At 52.9% G+C, this 19,578-nt stretch overlaps 1 protein-coding gene across 2 annotated transcripts; it reads right to left on the reverse strand.

Moving 5' to 3' along the window:
* Positions 1–167: 167 nt before the first annotated feature.
* Positions 168–17,178, reverse strand: TBC1D13 (TBC1 domain family member 13). 2 transcript variants are annotated; one of them, XM_015062355.3, is made up of 12 exons: positions 17,027–17,178; positions 15,990–16,063; positions 14,400–14,440; positions 13,759–13,820; positions 13,508–13,607; positions 12,691–12,773; positions 10,015–10,174; positions 6,951–7,161; positions 6,218–6,381; positions 4,191–4,351; positions 3,715–3,772; positions 168–2,833 (listed from the first exon to the last, which is right to left on the reverse strand). In XM_015062355.3, the coding sequence occupies exons 1-12, from the start codon at positions 17,047–17,049 to the stop codon at positions 2,768–2,770; spliced, it is 1,203 nt and encodes a 400-aa protein (XP_014917841.2). In that variant the 5' UTR covers positions 17,050–17,178; the 3' UTR covers positions 168–2,767. The 2 variants fall into 2 exon arrangements, with proteins under 2 accessions (XP_014917841.2, XP_053060507.1); XM_053204532.1 differs by lacking the exon at positions 14,400–14,440 and having other exon boundaries at positions 17,027–17,065.
* Positions 17,179–19,578: the final 2,400 nt, after the last annotated feature.

The following is a 19,578-nucleotide window of genomic DNA, read 5'->3' on the forward strand; positions in this document are numbered from 1 at the left end:
TCAGCGACAAACTGCAGGTGGTTGAACTACAAGACTTGAACGGACTCTTCCAACAAGAGGTTCCTGGCCTTGTTCTCTGCCCACTTTCAAGAGCCTCTTGCTCCACCCCCACTCAGATTTCCCCTGAGGTCTCAAAGGTGTCAGCCCATCACAGCACCAATGCCCAATGCAAAGAACACATGATTTATTAAAGACAACTTGTCATCAACAGCATTGATTCAAGGAATAAAACAGATGAAAAAACAAAAGCAGACTTCCATTCTGACCCTGGAGTGAGACCTGCAGAATTCTTACAGCCCAAACTCTAAGTGTCCAAAGTCCTGGGGGCAGTTCCCAACCAGGAAGCCCTGGGCATGCTGGCTCTCAAGGCACCTCCCTTGAGAATCTGGGGAGGGGAAATCACCAAGGGCCTGTCCCTTCCTCAGGCAGTATCCCACTGGGGAGCGCCGTGTAATCTGGACATGGTCCCTGTGCTCCCGATCCTCATCCCAAGGTCAAGGAAAGAGCACTGGACCTAAGTCTGCCACTGAGGCAAGTCAGACGCAGTGGCTCAAGTAGTATGGCCCCAGGAGGGTAGGCGGGGGACAGGCAAGAGGGAATGCATCAGGTGTCCTGAGCAGGCTGCTGGGCCCCAGGCTGTGGCCCAAGCCTCAGGCTGTGAAGGGCTCAAAGTTGGGACTGAACCACCAGCTGACCAGTTCTGGGAAGAGGCTGAGCCAGGCTGGTGGGAAGCAGGGTCTCTGTGCCATGCTGGGGTCTTGCAGTCTGGAGACGACACCCACCCTGTTGTATCCCTTACACTCAGTTGCAGTACAGAGCTCAGAGCCCTCCCAGCCAGAACCTGCTGGAAAACCAGGAAGGTCCCACAGACAGGTGGAGAGGATGCTGACTCTGACCTTGGAAGGTCAGGAAGACCTCCAACTGCTTGTATACTTTCCCAGCCCCACCCTTCATCCCCAAACCAAGCACTTGCCAGTCTGCAATAAATAACTAGGAGTCTGAATAAATACAGTAAAAAAATCTCCCAAGTACTGTATGTTGGGAGGGGTGGCGGCAAAAAGGCAAGTGCGTAAAGTCCCAGCAGCATCCAAGGTACAGCCTGGTACAGGAGCCACTTGGGGACAGCTCCTCCTGGGCCCCACAGCCGGGCCCGGGAAGGCAGCACAAAGTCCTGGCTGCCAGACTCGGGAAGGCTTTGGGGACAAAAGGGCCACTGCTGGCCAGTCTGAGGCGGAGGCCGCTTGCTGTATCGCCCAGCCTTCCAGATCCAAACCACCTGTCTTCTCACAGGAGGGCGGGCCTTGGTCAGAACGTGCCCACTCCTCCCACAGCCCCGCGGCAAGAGTAGCCAGCTGCTCCTGCTCCGAGTGTCCCTGCCCCAGATCCTGGGAACAGCCCAAGCAGGTGACCAGGGAAGGGCCAGCACCTCCTTCAGCCTGCCTGGGGGAGACATGGCTCTCCTGGCACCAAGAGGATCCAGGGCCTTTAAGCTCAGCTACACCTGGCCCAGGGAGACTCCCATTGGTCCCACTTGCCCTTTATGGGACTCACTGCCCTGGGCTAGGACCTGGGAGCCACAAGAATGACGACTCTTCTGAAACACTTGGATCCCAACCCCTGGTACACTATCGCTTTCAGGTCCTTTTCCTCTGGGAGAGAAGGGCCTTTTGGGGGAATCTCTGGAAGCCCCAGCTCTCCCTCTTCTCCTTCCTCCATCCCCTGGGCAGAAAGGAGGGTAAGGGGCCCAAAGCCTTGCAGGCCATCATTTCTCAGCAGCTTTTGGTTTCCAACATTTCTGTTGGGAGTCAATTCAGGACCCTGCGCTGAGGCACTGTGGACTCCCTCCCCGTCTGTGCGACCTGGGGGCCCAGGGCTGGGAATGTGAACAGGATGCAAAGGCCAAGGTTGACCCCCAGGGATTTTGCTGAACCAGACTCCTCATTCTGTTTCTGGGGTTCGTGGAGGGGAGGAGGGGAAAGAGCTGGGGATAAGGCACCCCAAGAGAGAAGGGCAGAGGAAGAACAACAGAGGGGCAGACAGAGCGAGAGTGAGTCACACATCCCCTCTGTGAAAGAGGCAGAGGGAGAAGGGGAGGAGAAAGAGCCCTCGAGGGACCAAAGACACCCCACCCCCGTCATATACACATGGAGACACACACACACACACCACACAGGAGCAGCAGACACCCGGGAGATGAAGAGACACACACACGCCCACCCAGGACTACAGACAGAAACACACACTCGCGGGGAGAGGGACAGAGAGTTTGACCTGGGCCTGGCAGCTTCTTAGCTCCTTCACAGTGTCACCTTCCCCATGGAGAAGCCTAAGCACCAACCCCCAGAAGAAGTGGTTTCTGGCTCATTTGCCAAGCACCTCCCGAGACCAGAGCCCAGAAGACCAGAGCAGGAGAACAGGAAGGGAGCAGCCGAGCAGAGGCAGGGAAGGACCCTTGCCGGCCCCCAGTGCCCCCAGCCCCGGAAAGCCACCCCATGAGCTCCAGCCTTGCTCGGCAGCCTGGGCAAAAGGTCCCCAGGATGAAGAGCAGGGAGAGAGCTAGGGCTGCATGGATAGGAAGGAACATGGCACAGTGTGCCCCCAGCGGGAGCGGCCGAGGGGGAGGGAGCCGGGTGAGGAGGCCTGGAGTGGGCCGATCCTGCAGTTTCCCCTCAGGCTGGCTGGGATCCCACAGGCTTCTGCATGTCCCAGAAGCCAGGGCACAGGGGTCGGTGTCTTCTCTCCCAAACCTGGGCCTCTTGCCAGGAGGCTACTTGGAGTCTTGGAGTTCCTTGGCTTTCTGAAGGATCTGGCAGACATCTGTGATGGGGTAATCCTGGGCAGGGGAAAGGTCAACAACATGCCTCTTAAGTCAGCTCACCTTTCACCACTACATGCCCTTCCTTCCCACTGGGCCCTGTCACCATGCTGGGACCCGGGCCGGAGGGACAGGGGCCACAGGCCAAAGACACCTGCATGTCGCCCAAACCTTTGCTAACGCTACACCCGCTGCAGCACTAGCTTACCCGACCCAATCAGCACCAACCAGTGCCACAGCCCCTTCCTTAGGACTCGGGCCACCCTCCCTCCCCTCCCTCCTGCCATCGAATCCCAAGCACCATTCATCCCGAGCACCATTCATCCCGAGCCTGGTCGTGGACCAGATGCTGCTCATGCATTAGCTCAGTGGGTCACCTCATCAGTCTGGTTAGAAAGTTACTGTGACTGTGTCCATTTTACAGACCTGGTCAAATTACTGAAAACCAACCCCAGGCCAGGCACTGGAGACACTGAGGCCTGGAGAGGTGATCGCTTGGCTCGGGTCACATGACTACCACAGCAGAACAAAGATGTGAACCCAGAGCTGTTTACTCTTGAGCCTACGTTCTGAACCACTGCGCCCCAACCTCCTCCCCCAGGTCTCAGCGCTTTCACCAACAAGCACCACAATGTACCGGGCGCCGCCGGGCCCCGGGTAAGATGAACTCAGGTAGAACATTTGGGTCAGGGACGCCAAGTCATTCACTCAAGGCAACACCACTCAAGTGGCAGGACCAGAATTCAAACCCAGATCCTAACCCAGATCTGCCTCAGGAGTCTGGACTCCTCTGCCCTGTTCCTGACCCCAGCCTGAAACTGCGGCTGGCAGCGGTGGGTGCTTGGTAAGTACCTGCCTCACGACCAGAGCCTGAGCTGGGCCCCCCCGAACCCCATTACCTGCAGGAGCCGCATGTTTACGGTGAAGTCCCCTTCCAGCAGCTGCTCCCGGATCAGTCTAAGGAAAACAAGCAGAGGGGCGCCTGGGCGGCTCAGTTAAGCGACAGACTCTTGATTTCAGCTCAGGTCGTAATCTCACCGTTGGTGAGATCAGGCCCTGAGTCAGGCTCTGCACTCACAGCACAGAGCCTGCTTGGGATTCTCCCTCTCTCCCTCTCTCTCTATTTCTCTCCCTCTCTCTGCCCCTCACCTGTCATGCACATACATGCTCGCTCTCACTCTCAAAATAAATAAACTTTAAAAAAAAAAAAAAAAAGAACACAGCAGCAAAGTGCTAGAGCCCTGGGCCACCGAGCGCAGGCCCAGCAGGCCCCTTCCTGCTCCCGCCTTACCAACCGCAGTTTGACACCCGCCCGAGAAATCCAGAGGCTCACTCCCCACAAGCAGCCCCGGCCCTCTGCTCGCGGTCTACTCACATGAGCATGGCACAGCACACCAGGAGAAGGAAGTCGAAGCGGTTGTCGTCGGCGAAGAGGGAGTCCCAGATACGGATGACATCAGGCAGCAAGAACTCCTGGGACAGCAGCAGTGTCAGCCAGCGGAAGGCAAAGAACTGGGGCTTGATGTTCTGCTCTTGCTGGGGAGACAAGGCGCGGGCATGGCGGTCAGCCGCCGTGCAGTGTCATGTGGCCTATCAGACTGGCCGCGCGTCCGCGCCGGGCATGCTGTGGGGGGGGGGGGGGGGTACGGCACTGGGGCCGCCCAGAGAGCCGCGCTCGACCAGAGGGACGGCTGCTGTTGTGGCTGGCCGGTGCTGTCAGATCTTCGATTTTTCAAGAGGAGCCAGAAATCCGTGCTTTTATGTAAGCTCTCTAGATTTACAAATGGCTCAGATTCTTTTAAAATGCAGTATGGGGGCGCCTGGGTGGCTCAGTCGGTTGCGCGTCCGACTTCAGCTCAGGTCATGATCTCACAGCTTGTGAGTTCAAGCTCCGCGCCAGGCTCTGTGCTGACAGCTCGGAGCCTGGAGCCTGGAGCCTGCTTCGGATTCTGTGCCTCCCTCTCTCTGCCCCAACCCACTTGCATTCTGTCTCTCTCTCAAAAATAAATAATAAAAAAATTTTTTTTTAAAAATGCAGTATGGATTATAACCCTGGATTTATGGACAGACAATTATGAGGCACTTATGATAAGCCCAGCCTTGTGCTTCACATGTGAAGTATATTATTTCATTTATTTACTCTCCCTACAACACCTTGTAAGACAATTACTCCCCATAGAGATGAGCCGTCTGGTCAGCCAGTGAGTATTACTAACTGAAAAACCATGTTACAAAATAACAAAAACATAATTCCAAATCTGTTCAAAGGGATCTGTTTATATGCATTTTCTTGTTCACAGAATTGTTTTTATATAGTTTCTTTTCACAAAACTGTTTACTGAAATAAATAGGGAACGACACTCCAAGAACTTTTTAGATCATTTTTAATTTTTAAAAATGAAGTTCAGGGGCGCCTGGGTGGTTCAGTCAGTTAAGCGTCCCACTTCGTCTCAGGTCATGATCTCACGGTTCGTGAGATCTCACGTCCCACATACAGCTCTGTGCTGACGGGTCAGAGCCTGAAGCCTGCTTCGGATTCTGTATCTCCCTCTCTCTCTGCCCCTCCCCTGCTCACATTCTGTCTCTCTCTCAAAAATAAACATTAAAAAAAATTTTTTTTTTTAATGTTTTATTTATTTTTGAGACAGAGAGAGACAGAGCATGAATGGGGGAGGGTCAGAGAGAGAGGGAGACACAGAATCCGAAGCAGGCTCCAGGCTCTGAGCGGTCAGCACAGAGCCCGACGCGGGGCTCGAACTCATGGACTGTGAGATCATGACCTGAGCCGAAGTTGGATGCTTAACCGACTGAGCCACCTAGGCGCCCCCCCCAAAAAAAAAAAAAAAATTTTTTTTTTAAATGAAGTTCAGAGGCGCCTGGGTGGCTCAGTCAGTTGAGCGTCCCATTTCGACTCAGGTCATGATCTCGCAGTCCGTGGGTTCGAGCCCCACATCAGGCTCGCTGCTGTCAGCACAGAGCCTGCTTCGGATCCTCTGTCTCCCTCTCTCTCTTTGCCCTCTCCCCCCCGCTTGTGTTTTCCCTCTCAAAAATAAATGAACGTCTTAAAAATAAATAAATAAAAATAAAAATGAAGCTTGCACTTTCTCAGAGGACTGCTACCAAGCTAAAGTCATTCAGTCTACAGTGAACACACTGCATCATGCCTGGCCCACGACAGGCACCCTATCAACTTCCTCTTCGTGCCCAGCCTGCTAGGCTCCCATGTCAACTGCTGCCTCGGTCTCCCGGTCGGGCCCCAGCTTTCAGGCCAGCACTCCCCAGCGGGAGCAGCCACTCTCCATTCCCGGACTCAAGCCAGAACTTGTCCCGGGCCTGGGGTGCTGAGGAGGCCTGCTATCTGTGCCCCTTCCCGTCCGTCTGCCTTGGCCCCGTGGTCCTCACCAGTTTCAGGTAGAGTTCCATGTCTTTATCCTTCAAGGTGGAGTACACCTTTTCCATCTTGTAGGTGATGCCACACTGTGAGTCGTCCAGGCTCTTGATGAAGTTGTCCCGGATCTCAGCCATGAGGTTGGTGAAGCAGAAAAAGGTGTCCGCCTCGGCGTGCTCTGGTGATGGGTGGGGGAAGTGGGGGCAGCTGCAAGGGAACTGATGCCCTCCCGCGTCACACCCCACCTCTCCCGTGCACGACGTCTCCCCCTTTGCCTCTGAGCTCCTCCGGGCCGCCCACCCTCCTGGTCCGGCCCGGGCCCTCCTCTATCCTTGACCACGCTCCGCCCCCAGACTAAGGACTCCACGTCTTTCTTCTCACACCTTCGGGCAACACTGTGCATTTCACTTAGTAACTGATTACATGCTCTTCTGAGGACACTTTTCAAACCATTTACTTGAAGCCTTGTCAGTCATTCAGCTTCCGGAATGTACCGGTCATCTCCTTTATCAGAACTTCCGTTACCTGCGCTGAAAGCTCAACACACTCCCCACATCCTAGAAGGCCTGAACTGGAAAGGACCTCAGAGATGATCCAGGCTAACCTCTCACCTCTGACAGAGGGAAGAAGAAGCCCAGAGGTAGGGCGCGAGTCGCAGCGCCTCATGAGGCCCATTAGCCAGGCTTTCCTGGGCCCCTCTCTCTAGGGAGCCGCATGAGGGATGCGGGCAGCCAAGAGGCCTTTTACCTTTCCACTCGCTGTTGGGGTCGGTGGCAAAGGTATAGTAGAGGGGCCCCACAATCTCGTTCATGCCCTGCACGTAAGCGATGCCAGGATTGAGCTTGGCGTAGATGAACAGGATGCGCTCCACAACCTCCCAGTGGGCCTCGCAGCCGTTGGGCAGCACCTCATACTCGTTCAGGGAAGAGGGCGTGGAGTTCTTGTGTGGGGAGCACATCTGGGGAAAGAGGGGAGGAGCCGGTAAGGCGGCGACGGTAGAGATAACGCGTTCCCGCCAGAAATGTTTGCCGTTCAGGCAAGACTCAACTTCCAGCTTATGGGGAATACACAGCACAGCGGAACGCATCCAACGCCACAGGGAGAAACAGGCAGACAAACCCAGAATGTGGGGTATTCCACAAGGCAGCGGGGCCGAAGCCCAATTTATGGTGCTAAAAACCAGAACAGAGCTTACCTCTGAGGTGAGGGGTACTGACTGGCAAGGGGCGTGAAGGAACTTTCTGGATGATGGAAACATTCAGTGTCTTGACTGGGCGTATACGTAACTAAAAGTTCATCTAGTTGCATACTTGAGATCTGTGCATTTTACTACATGTAAGTTATTCTTTACTTTTTAAAAAACCTGTAAATGTGTCAAAAACAGACAACTGGCCAAGATCCTTCAAAAAGTCAAATGCTGTGGGGGAGGGGGGCGGAAGTGGAGGCCTCCCTGAGATCAAGAGACTAATGACATATAACATCTCAATCCCACACATGCACCTTAATGGGTCTCGGATGCAAAGTCAAATAACTAAAATATTCTTGGCACAACTGAGGACATCCGATCACAGGCTGGAAGTTGGGTGTTACTGTGGAATTGTTAATCTTCGTATGTGAGGATGGTGACAAAGGAGGATGTTCTCCTTCCCAGGAGACGCCCACAAGAGTACTCGCGGATGAAGGGTCGGGGCGTGTGCAACTTACTCTCTCTACATATAATACACCCACAAATATGGCAGAACATTCACAACTGTTGAATCTAGGTGGAAAGTATACAGTTGGGAATCGTACTCTTCTTTCAACTTTTGCGAACGTTTCACATTTTTCATTAAGAAAAAGTTGGGAGATAAACAGAAGAGGGAACCCTGCTGAAGAGGGATCCTCCTGCGACAGAGCAGAGGTCTCCAACAGCGGTGCTGGCAGGAGCCCCCAGGGGCGCCGCAAAGATCCAGGTGCCAGGGGTTCCCTGTGTGAGAAAGCTGCAGGCAAACGCAGGCAGGGCCAGCGTATGAAGCCATCTGGGAAGCACAGGATCCTGAAGACAAAGTCCCTCCCCCATCATACACACACGTGCAAACATATACACGTGTGTACATGTGCGCTCACACGCACACACCGCTAACATTCACTGACAGCTTTCCATGGGCAAGACCGTGCTCTGCAAGCATTCCTCCATGAAGTCCTCTGAACAATCTAGAATACCTGCTCAACACCATTTTGAAGACGAGGAAAGTGAGGCTCAGAAATGTTAGGTCACTCACCAAAGTCTCGCACTGTGTGGTGACAGTAGGACTTGAGCCCAGACTGGCTGACTCCATAGCCTGCAGCCCAGGCCTCAGAGAAATGCCTTGCAGCCTTCCCAAAATCTGCAGAGCCGTGACCTCATTTCAACCTCCTGGTGGTTCAAAACCCAGCATGGTGGAAATGATCCTGCCCAGTTTATAGGGGAGAAAGTGGAGGCCCAGGAAGGTGAGGCTGGTGTTACTTCCCCCAAAGTCAAACAGATGTTCAACTTGAACTAAATGGCCCAACCGCAGGTCCCGAGGTCTAGGGATGCAGCTTCTGGTCAGGTTCTCTGCCACCAGGACCAGACCAAGACCTAAAATGGGGAAGAGCTCCGCTCTCAGACCCCAATTACTGCAGTGAAATGAGGGAAGCCAGGTCCGCACCTTGCCCTGTAGCCAGGACATCAGCGGCAAGTAGGGTCGCCCACGTGGCCAGCCAAGCATTCTGCACCCCCTGGCACATGTCACTCTGTCCCGGGCACATGGGCCCCTGGGATCAGCTGTTAACTGCCGTGTCACCCCTGCAGCAGAAAATGGCTGCTATCCGAGAGACACAGAGATGTGATCAGTCATTCTACCTGAGGGAAGAAAGCCTCTGCAGTATTGCATGTCACGAGTCTGTTGGAGGTTACAGAGGATTTTTCTACTGTTGGAGGACAATGAAAATTTTTGAGGAAAAAGCGGGAGTTCCATGTACTCAAACGTAGGTGTAAATTCAGGAAGAAGGTAATGCGCTTCATTTGGCTACAGGCTGCTTCTCAGAGTTACAGGAATCTGCTAGAAGACTGGGGTTCAAATGCTCCGTGTGACTTGGCCAGCACGAGCCCTAGCAATTCTAGCTCCTGATCTCTCAAGTCTACCCACATTTCACCCCGGCCCCCATCTGCCTGTGCCTGGACAGTGCAGCCGCCTCCCATCCTCCATTCCTGCCCTTCCAACACCCCCACGGCAACTGCCCACGGCAATCCTTCACAAAAGCAGACCGGAATCACGTCCCTGCATTGCTCAGAAGTCCCTAGGTGGCCTCACGGCTGCTGACCTTGCCAGCATCCTCTGGCGGTGCCCCCCTCTTGCCTGGCTGGACTCTGCTATTCCCTGAACACACCACACTCACTCCTGCCTGAGGCCTCCACTATGTCCTCCTCCCCACCTGGAACACCCTTTCCTGCTAATTCCTGGCCTCTTAGCTGAAATGTCACCTCCTCGGGGAAGTCTTCCGGGACACCAAAGCCAGGTCAACTCCTCACTGCCTCACTGCTCCCACACGTTCTCATCAGTGTGTAATCGCTTTTTCAAGAGCCATCTCCCCTGCTGCTCCTTCAGCACACGGGAGGACCCTCCCCCGGCCCCCCACACCCCCAGACTTTGATAGCTGACTTGCAGAAGAGCCCCAGAGGTAGACCTGGCAGGACCAAGGTCGCTTTGGGTAGCTGTCAGGGCAGATGGCCGGTGGCCAGTGCTCCGAGGGAAGCAGGAAGGAAAAGGCTGTCACGGGGCGTCCCTGGGGCCCCCGGGCTGGCTCTCACATTTGTGACTCCGCTCCGGTTCCGGGCCACTGTCTGCGATTTCAGCGTCGTCTGTTCCACCCGTTTACGAAGGGTCTCAAACTCATTCTGGGGGTCCAGGATAAGGAGGCAGGGGTACTCGGTGGCTCTCTGGAAGAAAGATATATCTGGGCACAACCTCCTGTCAAGAGGGAACAGGAGAGAGCACTGTTACTCAGGATGAAAGTTTGGAGCATTTCATCAGCACTCTGTTGCCGGGTGCTCCACTATTCCAAAAGGCATTTTTTGTGTTTTTTAAAAAATTAGTAACATTTGGGGCGCCCGGGTGGCTCAGGTGGTTAAGCATCTGACTTTGGCTCAGCTCAGGTCATGATCTCACCATTGGTGAGTTCGAGCCCTGCATCGGGCTCTCTGCTGTCAGAGCAGAGCCCACTTTAGATTCTCTGTCTTCCTCTCTCTCTGCCCCTCCTCTGCCCTCTCTCTCTCTCTCAAGAATAAAAAAATAAATTTTAAAAAATTAGTAACATTTTTGGGGGAGGGGGAGACATAGAAAGCAAGCAGGGGAGGTGTAGAGAGAGAGAGAGGGAGGCAGAGAATCTAAAGCAGGCTCCACACCATCATAACAGAGCCCAATGCAGGGCTTGAACTCATGAACTGCAAGATCATGACCTGAGCCAAAATCAAGAATCGAACACAACTGAATGAGCCACCCACACGCCCCTGTAACATTTTACTTTTAAGAATTTAGTTGTTTTTTTTTTTTTTTTTTAACATTTATTCATTTTTGAGACAGAGAGAAACAGAGTGCAGCCGGGGGAGGGACAGAGAGAGAGGGAGACACAGAATCCGAAGCAGGTTCCAGGCTCTGAGCCATCAGCACAGAGCCCGACGTGGGGCTTGAACCCACGAACCACGAGATCACGACCTGACCCAAAACCAAGAGTCAGATGTTTAACTGACTGAGCCATCCACGTGTCCCTAATATACCCACATTCTGATTTGTATTTCCATATAGGTACACACACATATAAAATTTTTAAGTGTCCTTATGGTCTTATAATCCAACTCTCCTCTTTAACCACAACCATCTTTCCATGTCAAAAATATTTATCTAAAAAAAAAATTATCTAATACATATAGGGTGTTCAGTGCAGTGTGGTTTAAAATGGTTATGTTGATAAACTAACTTAAATAAAATGGTTATGCTGCACGTTGTGTAACAGGATAGTATACAGTTGACACAGGAAGATGTCCAGGACAGAGGGAGAGGAAAACTCAAGGTGGGAGACAGTCTCTACGATGCGATCACATAGGTTTGGTTTGGTTTCGTTTCGTTTCCAGTTTTACTGAGATATAATGGACCCACATCGCTGCGTCACTTCAACAGGTAAAGTTTTTCTCGTGCACGTTACTGCAGCACAGTCACGCTTTCCAGACTTCCTACACCCAGCACGTTGCAAACTTGCCCCCCCAAAAACACTGAATGACATGCTACAATCGCTACCAGTGTGAGACAGAACCTGTTTCTCTAGAACCGGGTTCAAGACATGGTTCTTGACGCAAACTGTTAAGACACCTCGTGCACAGAGGCCGCCCCAACTCCACCCTGAGAATGCAGGAGGCGAGACCCTCTTTTGCACCCTGGCTGAGCCACGCTGGGCTGGGTGTCCACCTGGGGTCATCTGAAGATGGGGCCGGACAAGCTGAGCACGGACAGAGGAGCAGCGCCCAGGGCCGCGAGGGCCCGGAAACACGGCCAGCACCCGGTGAAAGCGGAACTGAAACCCGGCAAACTGACTGCAGATCTCCAGCTCCAACCACTCAGCCCCACTGCAGGGAGGCCTCCCTTCCAGCTCCTCACACAGCCTTGTGGGAGATCCCACCCACTGCCAGACTCGCCAACCCCACGGGAAGCAGGAGCGTGTTTCCACGTCTCTCTGCCAAGCGGAAAAGCACGCCCAGGCACACACTGAGGCTCACAAGTTTTCAAAAACCACTCACCTGATCCTGTCGCTCCTATGCTCAAAACCTCTGCATGACTGCCCCATGCCCTTGGGATCAAGTCCAAGGTCCAACCCCCGCCTCCTTCCAGTGTGGCTTCCACCACTGCTCCTCGAACATGCCTCCATGCGCTTTCAGGGCCTTCCCGCAGGCAGCTCCCCACCACCACGGTCTTTCCCTCCCTCTTCCCCCAAGGCCTCTCACTCCTGAGACCTCAGCCGAGGCCTCCAACCCTTAAAGCACCCTGAACTCTTCCCTCAGGGCACTGACCACAAATGCTAATTACACGGAAGACCCATCTTGCTGAAGGACTATCTAACCAGCCTCCCCACCGGGTTCTAAGCTCCTTAAGAAGGGGACCACGTCTGTCAATTCCATGCTCAACCCTGAGCTCGGCACTGAGCTCGCCATAGAGTGGGATCTCAGTATCTGTCGCAGGAAGGATCCAATGAACCCATAAACACGGGCGGCACGACAGAAACTAAGGCAGGGAGAAAGGAGAACCAGGCACTCGACTCGCTCACTGGCCCCGTTCATAGGCCGACATCACTGGGGCTTGGACCCACCTACCAGACCAGCCTCCAGCCGTTCCTCAAACACCCACCTGTGGGTGTGGGCTGCAAAGGGAAAGGACAGGACTGGGAATCCCCCCAGAAGTCCCACGGGCCAGCTCCTGATCCCCAGTGCCCTGCTTACCGGACGTCTTTGTCGATTTGCAGCAGCACCTCGTTGTCCTTGAAGTATGTGTTCCAGCGGCTGTCGGGGTTGGGGTTGAGTGGCTGAGGGGAGAGGATGAGCTGCTCTGTCCCAGGTCCAGCCAGGGCCCCAGGGGGCAGATTCCAGTCTGGGGGGGGGGCCTGAGCAGAGACCCAGCGGGGGCTCTGAGACAGCCTGTGAGCTACTTGGGGAGCCTCCGACATCACGTTCTGCTCTGAGGACACCCCTGCTGGGCAGGGACCACCCTTTCTGTCTCAAATGCCGCATATACCAGGTGCTCACTAAATGCTTGTTGAATGAACGCATGTTGTATTATCAGGTCTCTTCGAATCTAATTCACCTTGCTCGGAATCGTCAAGTCTAAACGTTGGAGGACGGGCCTGGGTCCATCCATCTCCACTTTCTGCACAAGGGGAGGGGCTCAGTATCTGAGGAGAGCATGAGGCTCCCTCCAGGCCACAGAAAGACCATTTATTCTCACTCCTGCCCTGCTCTCTCTTCAATTATAAAATCACAGAAATTTCCCCAGGGAACAGAGGCGAGGAGGAAAGGAGACACAGCACACACAGAGGACTTGGCTCAGTTCTACACACACACTAAGACCCCAATTCATGGCCTAGGGAGAGACGACAGCCTCCAGGGGCTGAGCGGCCCAACACAGAGAGGAGGTACTGGATGGTCCAGAGGGGACCCAGACTGGCCACATCTGTCCTCTGGGGCAGACGGAACTTCTGGCTCCAAAGCCTGCATCCCTCCCTACTCTGTAGCCTTGGCCCCTGCTGAGACCCTTACTCACATGGTCCTCAAAGGTCACATCCTCCCTGGACACACCCATGTTGGCCTTGGCAATGCCAGGTTGGATAATCATTTCCCTCAGGAACTGAGAATACAGCTCCCTGCAGGAGAGAAGGGGAGAGAGGATGATCCCAAGGGTCTCGTCCAGGGAGCCTGGACCAGAGAAGCAGCAACAGGAGGCAAGGCAGGCCCAGCACCACCTGCTGTCTGATAGGAAGGCCCTCCTATCACCCCCCTTTCTCGTGGTCTCACCTCTGCTTGGCCAGAATGGAGGTCCATGAGGCTCTCTCCAAGGGGAGGTAGTTCAAGAGAATCTGCACAGAGGGAGAGGAACAAAGCTCTGTCGACTCCTGGGCCCAACCCCAGACAGTAGGTGGAGGCCGATAGGCCTCAAGGAAAATGTCTAATAAAGGCCAGAAGACCAGATGGGCTGAAACCCACGCGTGCAGGTGTGGGCTGGGGGTAGCCTCCCCTTTCCTCTCCACTTTATCCCAAACCCACCCTTTCCTCTGCTTATCCTCACAGAGACACTCGCAAAGGATAAGGAAACCTAGAGCTCAAGAGGCTGGAAACCAAGACATTGGGTTTCTGCTCCCACCTCAGCTAATAGCTTTGGGCAAAGCGTGGCCTCTTTCTGTCCCATTAAGCATCACTTCTACTGCCCTGTGCGGACCAGGAAGCAGAGAGCTTCACTGCCACTACTACATGTTCCTGCCCCAAGGGAATCCTGGAGGGGATGCCAAGAGGAAAAGAAACCCAGAACTTCCCAGAAAAGTCTCCTCGGACAAGCAAGGAAAGGCGCAGAAGAAAGGGAAGGGGCCAGGGCGGGGACAGGCCATGCAGGAACCCAAGGACATTTGGCAGAGCAGGCACCCCACCCCAGGCACACCCACCTTCCAGCAGAGGCACCGAAGTCCGCCCTCACAGGGGATGCCTGTGGACACAGCAGGCAAGAGTCACGCCCCAGGCCAGAGCCCCCAGATCCCCCCAGCCCTCCACCTCAGAGCCAGTGGGCAAGGAATGGAGTGCGAGAAGTACTTCCTCAAGAATCATCTCCTGTCAGAAAAATCATTGGACTACAGGCTAATCCTGTGTATTTCTCTCCATGACCCCTGCCCCCACCCCAGAGCTCCCTCTGTGGGGAATGTTCTTTTGAGGATAACGCCTTCTCATCCTTGGTATTTCTTCCTCAGAGCAGCACTTACCCACCACCACCATCTCTGCCCAGTTGGAGTCAGGTCTCTCATTATAAATGATAATGGCTCCATGAATTGTCCTTCATAGCATCCAGCCCAGTTGGGACTATATAACATGGTTTGCGGATTTATTTAACCTCTGTAACACCGACAGCTGGGTGAGCCCCCGAAAGAGAAGAACCAAATCTGCCTTATATTCCCAGCCCCTAGCGTGGGGCACAGCACACAGCAGGGACACTGTAAATATTTGCGGAATATAAACTAAGCTATAAATGCTAAGCACTCTGTGCCTTATGGACATTACTTCACTTGACCCTCATTACAACCCTAGTAAGTAGAGAAGATTAGCACTCTCATCCTCACCTTCCAGATAAAGAAACCTATCCGTAATGACAGAGCAATCGGGGACTCCAACACAGGTCTGTCTGTCTTAACTCTACAGCCCAAACTCAACGCACAATGGCTTCCCCGAGGCCTGGTAGATTCTTCAGCTCAGTACACACCCCATGACCCCTCAAGATCTTCAGGGTTTAAATATCACTCTTGAACAAAAGACAAACGTCTCCTGCGATATTGTGAGGAGCCTCACTAAAGCAGCTGCTGCTACGGTACCCCTAATACTGTGAGTGGGAGCTGATGCCCACCTTCCTCAGAATCTGCATGGGGACAAGAAAAGCAACTACAAGAACTCCTTGCTGACCAAGTCACAAGGGCAGAGCAGTAACAAGAATCCACACAGAACACCTTAGGATACTTTAAAAGATAAGCAAAAATCTCTGTGCTGGAAGGTTAACCATGCCAGGGAGGGCAAAGTCAAACACTGCTGGGGTTCAGCTCCTTAAAGTCAGGGTCTCAAGGCTAGAATTTTACCGTTAACCAAAGTTCACCATTGCCTGACTCAGCTGTAATCCCCAAGCCTGGGAGAGAATCAGGAACTGCTCGGCAGCTAACCAAATTCTACAACACAGGAAGTTTGCTGAGGAGTGAGGCAGACCCCGAAGCGGCTCGAGTCTCTTCCCCGCTCCAGGCTCCCGCATTCGATCCTCTCCAGTAACCCTCAGCCAGCAGCAAGCACCGCTTACACCCCAGGAAGCATCCTAAGGCCGAGGCTTGCTCTTGGCGGTCAGGGCAGTCAGGGGTGGCTGAGAGTCCCAGAATCAGCAGAAGGCCCCACGAGGCAGGCTGGCCGCCCTAGAACTGACCAGGTGTGGCCCTGGGCACCTTCCCCTCCATCCTAACCACAATGCTGCTCTAAGGAAACCCTGAACGTGGACAGCTGCTGCTTACCACTAAAACTGAGTTCCCGAAGCTTTTCCAAAGCGATCGTGGGCTCCTTCAGGACATCCTGGAAATCTGCAATCCTAGAAGTCGGACAGGAAGGCAAATGAAGCACATCCAAACCCCAGAGTGACAGACTTAGTGATCACTTCTGAAGCCCAGAGCTCTCATATCACCAGTCTTCAACCAGTTCCTCCCACCCCTTCAGGACATAAAGACAGCAAAGCTCAGCCTAGGTCCTGGCCAAAGGCACCTTAGGGGAACTACAGAATTACAGATCACTTCTTCCTCCAAACCCAGGAACATAGAGCTATTCCTCTAGAGGTTCTCAAGCAAACACCATGAAATTAGACACATTTCTAACATTTAGTGAGCTGGCGTTTATTGGGCACTTCCTGCTGGCCAGGCCCAGCCCATAGTGCCACTAGGAACCAGGAGTAATGTGATCCCTAGACAACGGACCTATGTAACCTGCACGCAGCTCCCCAGGCTCAAAAATACAACCATTAGAAGACCTCTGGGCTAGACAGTAGGCAAGGACAAAAGGTTTAAAGAACAAGCGAGTCCTGGAGAAAAACTGAAGACTTAACAAAATTTGGCCAGTGCTGTGGGATTGAGCCTGAGGGAAGGAAGACTGGAGAATCCAGGTTCTCCAGCATTCCATGTAAAAACCAGGCGAGGGGAACAGGGAGCATTTGGAGGGGACGGTACTGGGGCAGAGGATTAACAAGGGGGACAAAAACGGTGGGGAGGGGATGGGGAGCTAGAGAACGGGGCATCGAGGCCCTGGATGAGGAAGACACCAGGGGAAGGGGGAAACCCGGGGTCCAGGATGAGGGAGAGACATGGGGTGACACCGGGGAGCAGAAGAGGTGCCTCCGCTCCGGGCACCCTCAGGCCCACAAGCAATGAGGTTGGAAAGTGGGCGCCCGAGACCCGCTACACTGGGCTCCCGCTTCCTGGCCGCACCTGCGTCCCGCCCTGCAAGGCAGAGGGGGCGGCCTGGCCAGGAGTGGTCCGCCTGGGTCGGCCCCGGTGGCCCTTACCTGCTCTTGTGCAGACTCGACATGGTGTTGACTTCCGGATCCCCCCTTTGCCCTCGCCGCCGCCGCCGCCGCCCCCTAGGGACGCGGGGCTCTCTGCAAAGGCCTCCGGCCGGAAACGAAGCCGCGAATGCGCGCGTTCCGTTTCGCCCCGCTCCACCCGCTCGGCCCGGCTCCGCCCCCACTCACGTGCCGCCCCTCCCCGCCACTGCCGAGGCGGGGCCACGGGGACGCCGGGAGCGCGGCCCCGCCCCCGTCTCCACACGAGACTGAGGACAAGCCTCTGCCCAGGTACACCGTTCCCTGTGTCTACTCTTTGCACTTCCCTGGGCTTCAGTTTATATCTATGCAGTTTACCTGTCACCTTGACCTCTTCCTTACCCGTTCCTCGACGGCAATAAACTGTTACGTCATTGTTTCAAGAATGTGGACCTTCCCAGCTCAACTATACAGGCCTCCCGGCGGGTCTTTTCATTACCAAATCCTCGACGCCTGTGACAGCAGCGCCCGCACCAAACAGATGGCTCAGTGACTACGGTTCAGTAACTATCAGATGGAAGAGCCGGACTACAGTTCAGTGTTTCCTTGGCTTTTGGAGTTGACAAACATGAAATTTATGAGAACAATAGAAAAAGAAAGCCAAGATTTCAGGATCCTTCTTAAGAGATGGTTGGCAGCCTTACAATGATTTTTTCTACATACTGTGTGCACAAGTGCATAATTGTCCTTATCTTTTAATTTATCCACTGATGGGTGAAAACTTTGTCATTGGACTGGAAAGCCTCAAAACCTCCCCTTCCGCCCTCAAGACTTGTCTGTTCCATGAAGTAGGGACACAGGTATCTGTTCCTGTATTCCCTAATCCCATGATTTCTGCTCCCACTGCGTGTTAGGTACTGAGCTGTTTTTGTAGAATACCAAGGTTACATTCTTGTATGAAATACAAGAAATAAATAAATGCTCTCTTAATGGCACAATAGGAAAGGAATATTTTTCCAGATAAAAAGAATATCAGTCAGCCCTTTAAAACGTTGGTTAGGAGACAGAGAAAAACGCAAATGATATGTTAGGAAAAACACATTTGACTTATCATTTGAAAAAAAAAAGTTCTATTCTTTTTTTTTAAACATCTCTTCACCTTTGAGAGACAGAGAGAGCGTGAGTCAAGGAGGGGTAGAGAGAGAATCTGAAGCAGGCTCCAGGCTCTGAGCTGTTAGCACAGAGCCAGAGCCTGACACCGGGCTCGAACCCACTAACTGTGAAATCATGACCTGAGCTAAAGTCAGACGCTTAACCAACTAAGTCACCCAGACACCCCTAAAGTTCTATTTCTATCTCACATCTGACAGAAAAATAAATTGTAGATTAATTAAAGCGCTGCAATAAGAAAATCTATGGGACTAGAAGAAATATATTTAAAAATTTTTAGGGGCACCTGGATGGCTCAGTCGGTTGGGCATTCAACTTCAGCTCAGGTCATGATCTCACGGTTCCTGAGTTCGAGCCCCGTGTCAGGCTTTGTGCTGACAGCTTGGAACCTGGAGACTGTTTCTGACTCTGTGTCTCCCTCTCTCTCTGCCCCTCCCCTGTTCACACTCTGTCTCTCATTCTCTTTGAAAATAAATAAACATTTTAAAAAATTTTAATAAAAAATAAATATTTTTATAATCTTGGAGAAGGAAAATACAAGGCCCAGAAGCCATGAAAGATAAGACAGATACATAATTACTTAAATTGTAAAATCCCTATATGGCAAAGTAAAAGGCAAGCATCAATAGGGGAAAACATATATACCCTCTGTGATAAAAGGCTAATCTTTCTAACATATACAGAGTTCTTAAACCAACAAGAAAAAACACACCCCCCCTTGGAAAGGAAGTAGGCATTCATTCATTTGAGAAATTTATTGAGTGCCTACAATGTGCCAGTATTTTCTAGTATTCGGAATTTAGACATGGACAAAACAGACAAAAAAAATCCCTGTCCTTAGGGTGCCTGGGTGGCTCAGTCAGTTAAGCATCTGACTCTTGATTTCAGCTCAGGTCACCATCTCACAATTCGTGAGTTTGAGCCCAGAGTCAGGCTCTGCACTGACAACTCAGAGCCTACTTTGGGGATTCTCTCTCTCTCTCTCTCTCTCTCTCTCTCTCTCTCTCTCAAAATAAATAAACTTAAAAACTCTCTGCCCTTGAAGCAGTGACATTTTAGTGAGACAGACACTTAAATAAGTAAATAAATAAGACAAATAAGTCAGATGGTGAACAGTCCCTGAAAAGAAAAATAAAGCAGAGATGGGTAGTGGAGGGGTGTTGCAATTTTAAATAGTGGAGTCTGGAAAGCTGCTCTTAGGTAACATCTAAAAAAATATATGTGGGGTGCCTGGGGGGCTCATCTGTTAAGTATCAAACTTCGGCTCAGGTCATGATCTCTCGGTCCATGAGTTCTAGCCCCGTGTCAGGCTCTATGCCGACAGCTCAGAGCCTAGAGCCTGCTTTATCTCCTTCTCTCTCTGCCCCTCCCTCCCCCCCCAAAAGTAAATAAACATTAAAAAAATA

This window comes from Acinonyx jubatus, chromosome D4 (genome assembly GCF_027475565.1).
Source record: "Acinonyx jubatus isolate Ajub_Pintada_27869175 chromosome D4, VMU_Ajub_asm_v1.0, whole genome shotgun sequence".
NCBI lineage: Eukaryota > Metazoa > Chordata > Mammalia > Carnivora > Felidae > Acinonyx > Acinonyx jubatus.

Excerpts from the sequence above, each read along its gene's own strand:
- TBC1D13 (XM_015062355.3), bottom strand. The coding sequence starts at position 17,049 with ATGTCGAGTCTGCACAAGAGCAG. Across the intron at positions 3,773-4,190 it reads GTGTGCTGTGCCATGCTCAT|ACTGATCCGGGAGCAGCTGC; the intron begins GTGAGTAGACCG and ends TGTTTTCCTTAG. Across the intron at positions 2,834-3,714 it reads TAAACATGCGGCTCCTGCAG|GATTACCCCATCACAGATGT; the intron begins GTAATGGGGTTC and ends TCCCCTGCCCAG.